Source organism: Lathyrus oleraceus, chromosome 2 (genome assembly GCF_024323335.1).
Source record: "Lathyrus oleraceus cultivar Zhongwan6 chromosome 2, CAAS_Psat_ZW6_1.0, whole genome shotgun sequence".
Lineage (NCBI taxonomy): Eukaryota > Viridiplantae > Streptophyta > Magnoliopsida > Fabales > Fabaceae > Lathyrus > Lathyrus oleraceus.
The window spans coordinates 442640218-442649288 of NC_066580.1; the positions used below are offsets into that span (position 1 = coordinate 442640218).

Sequence of the window (9071 nt, forward strand, 5' to 3'; positions counted from 1 at the left end):
TAATTAGAGTGCTCACTGAGGATTGGGGCCCTCGTGCCTACGTATCCTTATAGTGCAATAAGAAAATCAGAGCTCCATAGTTTATGGTATAAAATACAGATGCATTGGTTATTTTTATTGAACAGTGTTAATGTTCGCGTTCTAGTTGTTAACCATACTTGTATGCTCGCACATGCCCCAAGGCAAAAATGAATTTGATGAATTAAGTTTGCTTTTATTTTTAAAATAATATTTTGATTTAAATTGCACTAAAGTCTATGAATAGAGATGAATACTCTGAGCAAATGAGTCATTCGTACCGTACCCAAAAATATCCATAATGAGAATTGGAATGCTCCCTTTCATCCCTTCTCCATTACTTAAGGCTCGTGGCACACAATTCTAATCGTATTTTAAAGTGTTTTTAGAGTTTATTTACAAAATGATTTAGTCTTAAAAGAGAAAGAAAAGAAGGAAAGATAAACCATATAGGTTGAGATGAATAGAGATGAATACTCTGAGCAAATGAGTCATTCGTACCGTACCCAAAAATATCCATAATGAGAATTGGAATGCTCCCTTTCATCCCTTCTCCATTACTTAAGGCTCGTGGCACACAATTCTAATCGTATTTTAAAGTGTTTTTAGAGTTTATTTACAAAATGATTTAGTCTTAAAAGAGAAAGAAAAGAAGGAAAGATAAACCATATAGGTTGAGATCTTGATCTCCATTCTGCCTGCAATATCTGTGTGGAAGAATACCTATAAGTTGTTAGACTTAAATCACACTAAAGTCTATGAACGAAGGCGAATACTTTGAGTAACTAGGACCTACGCCCCGTACTCAAAGGTACTTTATATAAGGATAGGAAAGATCTCTCTCATCATTCTTTGTTTCTTAAGGATCATGGCGCACAATTCGCATCGTAATTGTTAAGTATGTTGAAGAAGAGCCTTTGTTGTGCTTGAACAACAAGTCAGTTTCCGATCTGTCTGCAATGTTCTGACTTGTATTGACTTGAATGTGAAGTCTTGAGATTGTTGAGGTCTTGAGATCCAATGCATCCAATATAGGGGATTGATCCTATCAAGTGGTCAAGAGCCTTTTGATCACTTAAATAGACAGGGGAAATAGTACAGTCAATGAATTTAATTGTTCAAAACGAACTTTGATCAACTTAATCAGTCGGGGTAAAATCAGTTGGAATGACTTAAAAACCTAGGGATTAATCAGATTAAAAACTAAGTTTAACTCTAAAGAAACCTAGAACTAAGGGAACAAACATATCTATATGGAATCATACATTAAATGATGTTCAACCAATATTGAAGTAAATTATAATGGACAAATAATTGCAAAATTAACCACAAACCAAAGGAAATTAGCATACTAATGACTTGAAATGCTATCATGGTGAATGTGTAAACTAAAACCCAATCAAGAACCTAGGTAATTCTATGTTAATCATTATATCAAAAGTATATTAAAACTCAATGTCAAAATTGTTTAATTAAAACCTAATGGATATTCTAACTAAACATGTTAATTTCTAATCATTCCATGTCAAAAATGTTTAAAAAATTAATAGGAAAAATATGTAAAGAAATGCCACACAGATAAAATAGCAAAAAAAGAGTAGTAAAATAGCAAAACAAATAGGGGGTTTAAAGATGCAAATGCGATGCAGAAAGGAACATGGCGCATGGCCCATTGAGGAAAGCCCTAGTTGCATGGCTTCTGATTCAGGGGAGGTGTGATGTATTTCTATGGTGTAGAAAGGAAATATGTAGGCCTAAGGGAATAAGATCCAAACTACACTAATGGGGGAAGGAAAAACATCATTTACTCATATTCAAATGTTCAAATGAAAAAAAAATGAAAACACACCCAGTACACTTGGAACACCCCACCTTCGTTCACCTGAGCAACGCCCTCCAACGCCACGTCGAAGGTCGCCTCCGGCAGCGGTGGAGGGCCTAATCATGAATACAACACCCTAGTCTCTTTGTCCCTGTCTCCTCAACTCAAACACACAAACAATTTTACCTAACTCAACTTCTAAAGCCTAAACCGATTCCAAATTAACCAAGAACCCTAAGTAACAAATGATAAATTAAATCCTCTGTGCTCTGAATCAAAGCCCCAACCTTCAAACTACATGCCTGTAACAATATTGAAATAAGAAGGTGAAATAAAAAATCTACCTTTCCAGGGAAGATGAATGTGTCGATAAAATTTCCAGGTAAGCTCTTGCTTTGTCTCTTTCCTTGCCTTCGTATTCAATTCTTTTTCCTCTCCTTCTTCTTTTTGTTCTTCTGTTGAGTCCCGTATGAGATTTTTGCTATGAGATTCGAGAGTGAGTAAGGATTGATTGAATGTTCTAAGATTCAGTGGTTCTCCGAGTGTGAATTTGATGATGAATGGTGAATGAAGGAATTTGGTGAATCGAAGGAGTTATGATTGGAAATTGATGAATTTGGTGAATGATTGGGTGAATCGAGATGATCAATGATTAAGTATGAAGTGAAGCTTTATAGAAGTTGGAGTTAGTTGAAGCCTAGGGATTGATGAAAATTTTGTTATAGATTAGAAGTTAGTTGAGTGAATGGTTAGGTTTCAATTTCAGTTATATGTTAGTTTGTTATGGAATCAATTTTCTATTATAAAGTTGGATGATGCAGAATTCTGTTATAGGGTTGGTTTTTCTGTTACATTCTGATGCATTGTATTTATGATTACTTGTTGTTATGTGTTATTGTATGGTGCATAATTATGAGCTTTGAATTGTTATGTATGTTAGAATGAATGAGTGGTGATAATTGAGTGCATGTATGGAATGTTTGGTCTCCCATGATGAATTGTGTTGTATGCATAGTTGTTGTTTTGACGTGTTATGTATTGTTGTATTTGTTGTCCATGTTAAGGTATGATAGGTTATGCTTACTATTGAATTTTGATCATCATGGTTGAAATGTTGCTGCTACATGATTGTTATGCTTGAAATGTTTGTGATGCATGTATTGTGAATTGTTAATAATGATGGTTTGAAATGAATGACTTTGCAACTTGGTCTGAAATGTTTTGCATTGCCATAATGATTGCAATTGGGTGCTTGGCACTTGCTTGAATGTACGGATGTTACCATGGATTTGAATGCAATGCTTTGTAGTATGTGGCTGCCATGAAATGTTTAGTATGGATAGGTTGTTATACATGGTTTGCAATGTTTAAAAATGTGGGCTGTTTGCAATTTATTTGAAGCCTTGATGATGCTTTGCCCATCTACATGTTAAATGAATACTTTGAATGTTGAGTGAATTTTGAAACATGGCCATACTATTTCTATCTTTGGATGTTTGATGTGTGTTTATGGTTGTGACGATATGTATAATGATGCCTTGGTTAGAATGAATAGAGTCGCCATCGAACTTTATTTATTTCCGAAGGAAAGGGAAAACATCGATAAAACCCAGGGGAAGAGAAAAAGGGTAAGGGAGTCAGTTATGCAAGGGAAATGTATTAGCATCCCTCACATCCGTTGTACTCAACGGGAACCATTTAGATTTTTCTTTGCTCGAGTGTATATTACTATCTAAAGATTACTTGAAAAAGGGGAAAAAGTTTAATAATTAAGGTGTTCGCTAAGGATTGGGGTCATCGTGCCTACGTATCCTTATAGTGCAATAAGAAAATCAGAGTCTCGTAGTTCGTGATAGAAAATACGGATGTGTTGGTTGTTTTTATTGAGCAGTGTTAACATTCGTGTTCTAGATGTTAACCTTGCTTGTATGCTCGCACATGGGAGAGTTAAGCGTTTGTTTGTTTGCGGTAGAATGGATGTGCTTGGATCACACTCTAGTAGTTAAACATTACTTGTATGCTCGCGCATGGGAGGCTTAAGTGTCATTCATGGTAGAACGGAAGTAACATGTCCTTTCTGAAAAGGTTTCTGAAAAGATGCCCTAAGGCAAAAATGAATTTGATGAGTTAAGTTTGATTTTATTTTAAAAGAATGTTTTGATTTAAATTGCACTAAAGTCTATTAATAGAGATGAATACTCTGAGCAACTGGGTCATTCGTACCGTACCAAAATATATCCATAATGAGAATTGGAATGCTCCCTTTCATCCCTTCTCCATTGCTTAAGGCTCTTGGCGCACAACTCTAATCGTATTTTAAAGTGTTTTTGAGTTTATTTAAAAAATGATGTTAGTCTTAAAAGAGAAAGAAAAGAAGGAAAGAGAAGCCATAGAGGTTGAGATATTGATCTCCATTCTGCCTGCAACATTTGTGTGGAAGAATACCTATCAGATGTTAGACTTGAATCACACTAAAGTCTATGAACGAAGGCGAATACTTTGAGTAACTAGGGCCTACGCCCCGTACTCAAAGGTACTTTATATAAGGATAGGAAAGATCCCTCTCATCATTCTTTGTTTCTTAAGGATCATGGCGCACAATTCGCATCATAACTGTTAAGTATGTTAAAGAAAAGCCTTTGTTGTGCTTGAACAACAAGTCAGTTTCCGATCTGTCTGCAATGTTATGACTTGTATTGACTTGAGTGTGAAGTATTGAGATTGTTGAGGTCTTGAGATCCAATGCATCCAATATAGGGGATTGGTCCTATCAAGTGATCAAGAGCCTTTTGATCACTTGAATAGATAGGGGAAATAAGCACAATCAAAGGATTTAATTGATCAAAGAGACCTTTGATCAACTTCATTAGTCGGGGTAAAATCAGTTGGAAAAATCAATGCACAATGAGATAATGACTTGAAAACCCTAGGGATTAATCAGACTAACAACTAAGTTTAATTCTAAAGAAACCTTGAACTAAGGGAACATAAATATCTATATGGAATCATACATTAAGTTATTTTCAACCAAATTGAAGTAAATTCTAATGGACAAATAATTGCAAAATTAACCACAAAACAAAGGAAATTAGCATACTAATAACTTTAAATGTTATCATGGTGAATGTGTAAACTAAAACCTAATCAAGAACCTAGGTAATTCTATGTTAATCATAATATCAAAAGTATATTAAAACTCAATGTCAAAATGTTTCAGTTAAAAAGTAATGGATATTCTAACTAAACATGTTAATAAGAAAAATATGTAAAAAAATGCCACACAAAAAAAGAGGAAAAAACGAGTAGGAAAATAGAAAAACGGAGAGGGGGTTTAAAGTTGCAAATGTGGAGCAGCAAGGAATAGGGCGCATGGCCCATTGAGGCAAGCCCAAGGTGCATAACTTCTTATTCAAGGGAGGTGTGATGTAATTCTATGGTGTAGAAAGGAAATATGTGGGCCTAAGGGAATGTGAGCACAATTGCACTAGTGGGGGAAGGAAGAGCACCATTCCCTCAGATTCAAATGTTCAAATGAAAAAAAAATGAAAACGCGCCCAAGACACTTGGAACACCTCACATATGTTCACCTGAACAACGACCTCCTTCGTCGCGTAGGAGGTCGCCTCTGGTGGCGGTAGAGGGCCTAATCATGAATACAATACCCCAATCTCTTCGTCTCAGTCTCTTCAACTAAAATCCACAAACAGTTTTACCTGACTCAACTTCTAAAGCCTAAACCGATTCCAAATTAACCAAGAACCCTTAGTAACAAATGATAAATTAAATCCTCCATGCTCTGAATCAAATCCCAAAAGGTTAGGGCTTTGATTCCCCAACCTTCAAACTATATACATGTAACAATATTGAAACAAGAAGGTCAAAATCAGAAATCTGTGAGGGCAAATATGCCTAGTCCTTATTTTAATGATGTTAAACCTTTCTAATCGCCCATAACGTGTACTTTGGACAGTATCATCATATCATATAATGCATTCATCCTCTAACATGTTCAAAATATAGGTTCAACGTGTCCAGGCATATAGGAGCATATCATAGATGTGAATCATGCACTTGATCATAGTAAATATCCTAGGTTCATAAGAGATCAGTTTAAATTGATCAAAATACATCCCAAAACTCATTTTTGGGAGTTTAAGACCTGTGAGCCGACTCATGACTCAGAGCGTAACTCTCGGGTCTGAACAGGTCGAGTCACAGGTCGACCGAATGACTTAGAGAGTAACTCTCGGGTCTGAACAGGTCGAGCTACAGGTTGACCCAATCCTGGGAAAACTGAATGAGTCGACTCATCCACATTTTGCGTTGACTTAATGCCTATTTTCATTTGAACCATGTACTCACGGGTTTGAATAGGTCGAATCAACCCTGGAAAAACTTTTTTTGAGTCGACTCATCCCCTGTTTGAGTTGACTCATCGCCTATTTTACTTGAATAATTTTGCAAAATAATTTTGTTATGTCTGTTAGTTGGTCCATGCATCATATAAATATTCTAGAGTCTCTTCTTCAACATTTGAACAAGAAAAGTGAAAGAGATACACCAAAGTGTTCATCATCTTCATTCTTCATTGCATTTCTCAATAATCACACATAATAATCTTTGTTGAGCATTATGCATTGTTGTTGTGATAACTTTCAAAATAAGATTGGATTATCTTAGTTTGGGTTTAGGCTTTGTGTGGGTTTTTATTGAATAAAACTATTAGGGTTTTGTCCTCCAAGAATTAGGTTTTTTTCACTAACCTTTGCTTCGCAGATTCAGCCGAGTGAAAAGTTTGAAGAACGGTGGGTTCGGTCAAATAAGTAACGGTAACCAGAGGATTATGAAGAAAGCTTAGGGTTCAAGCAACTTGCGTTCGAAATTATCTGAGCTGAAGTTTTAGGGAACGTGGCGTTCTTGCAATAAGGTAGCGGTAACCGGAGGTTTGTTTGAAGTCCTTGAAGGACTTGGTTCAACTCGAATCAAGGGGAGAAAATTCAATAGGATCCGCAATAACTCTAGGGGTTGATTGGTGGTGATCATTTGTTCTCTTGTATTGACTTTGCAACATGTTAATAAAAACATCTCAATTCTAGATTTAGAATTGAGGGCAGATGTACCCTAAGCGAGGACGATAGGGGAACTGCCTCAACAAATCCGGTCTTGTTCTCTCTATCTCTTAACTCTTTAAATTCTGCATTAATTACGGTTTGTGTGAAATTAATAGTAAAATCAATATCGCTTGATTGTTGTGCATAGTAAGTGTTCGATAAATTGGTGCAATCACTTTGATTACAGCTGAGTAAAATTCTGCACATTCAATTTGAGTGAAATTAAAACTTCGTGTGGAGTGCACTCCAAGTGTTCGATAAAATTAATCTTAGCAAATTTAGTAATATTTTACTTGCTCTCTTATTGTGTTAACGCATTATTAGAGGTAATGATATCAAGGATTATGGTAGTTAATCGATTGAATTAGATAGTGGTTGATTTTCTCTATCGTAGTTATTCCATTCGGTTTCACGCATATCTGATCTTTCCGTTAACGGATCGTTAGACGATTAAAATCTAGGGTGCTTCTGCTACCGTTGAAAACATTTTTAAAAAGCGCTAAATTTCAAAAACGGATCTATTCAACCCCCCTTCTAGATCGGTACTATCGTCTAACAAGTGGTATCAGAGCCTGGTTCATTTAGTGATAACTTTTTAGAAAATGAGTAACGATCCTAAAGGGCCGTACAATAGGGCACCCATTTTTACTGGTGAAAACTATAATTATTGGAAAGATTGTATGCGTATCCATATCAACTCTATTGATAGGAAAGTATGAAAAGTCATCCAAGATGGTCCTATGGAAATAACCATGACCAATGCGGATGGTTTTGTTATACCTAAACCTGAAGCACAATGGAATGAAGAAGATGAGAAAAAGTACAGCTATGATTGGAAATCCATAAACATACTCATCACCGCCTTAGGTGTTGATGAGTATTATAGGGTTTCCCATTGTACTAGTGCTAAAGCTATGTGGGACTCATTGCAAATTACCTATGAGGGAACCAATGATGTCAAATTAGCTAGAATCAACACCTTAACTCATGAATTTGACCTTTTTCATATGGAGGATGGTGAAACCATCGCCGATATGCAAAAGAGATTTTATCATCTAATCAATCAATTAAATGCTCTTGGTAGAACTACCCCTAATGATGTTGCTACTAATAAAATCTTAAGATGTCTTAACAGGAATTGGCTACCAAAGGTCACCGAGATTAAGGAAGCCAATGATCTAAGAACATTGGACATGGCAACATTGTTTTGCAAACTTCAAGAGCATGAGCAAGAGCTCATGAACTTGGAGAAACATGAGAAGAGTCAAAAGAAGGAAAAGAAGGAGAAATCTAAAGACACCGAAAGGAAGTCTATCGCTTTAAAGACTTCAAGATATAAGTCATCCACCAATGATGCGTGTGAGAGTGAATCAAGTGATGACAATAAAGATTCGAATGAAGACATGGGGCTGTTCGTAAGGAGGTATAACTGATACCTTAGAAAGAATGAAGTCCAACATTCGGATAAAAATCTTATCAACTATAGAAGACAATCAAAATTCCCGAATCAAGAGGAAGGTAAGACAACTAAGTCAAAAGGATCATGCTTTAATTGCGGAAAGATCGGTCATTATAAGTCAAATTGTCCCTTGTTGAAGAAAGACAAAGGAAAAGACAAACGTCATAACAAATATAGTAAAGCTAGAAGAGCATACATTGCATGGGAGAGTGATAGTGAGTCCCCAAGCAATGATAACTCAAGTGGTGAAGAGGAAAATGTCAATCTTTGTCTTACAGCTCATCGAAAGAAGAAAAAGAATGTAAGTCATTCTATATATGATCATGTTGATAAAATGTCTTATTGTAATTTGCAAAATGCCTTTAGTAATCTACACAATGAGGCCAAGGAAGCTTTCAAACGCCTAGCCTCAAATAAGAAATTTTTCTGTTATTTAGAAAAGAAGATTTCTGATTCCGAAAAGGAATTAGAAACTCTTAAGAAATCTATGATAGAGGTTACTAAAGGAAAAACTGAAGATGATAAGGGATTTTGGTTTAGATGGTCTGGATGTGAAACTTGTCACATTTGGAAAAGAGAGGTTAGAACTCTTCAAGCTAAATTAGACAAGGATTTACAACCCAAAGTTACCTTTGATATTGATCAATCATATTTTAGAAGT

At 35.7% G+C, this 9071-nt stretch overlaps 1 protein-coding gene across 1 annotated transcript; it reads left to right on the forward strand.

Annotated features, from left to right (window-relative positions):
- Window positions 1-1644: 1644 nt before the first annotated feature.
- Window positions 1645-8657, forward strand: LOC127120164 (uncharacterized). The gene is made up of 2 exons (XM_051050569.1): window positions 1645-2222; window positions 6617-8657. Exon 2 carries the CDS (start codon window positions 7692-7694, stop codon window positions 8382-8384), a length of 693 nt encoding a protein of 230 aa, XP_050906526.1. The 5' UTR covers window positions 1645-2222; window positions 6617-7691; the 3' UTR covers window positions 8385-8657.
- The last annotated feature ends 414 nt before the right edge of the window (window positions 8658-9071 follow it).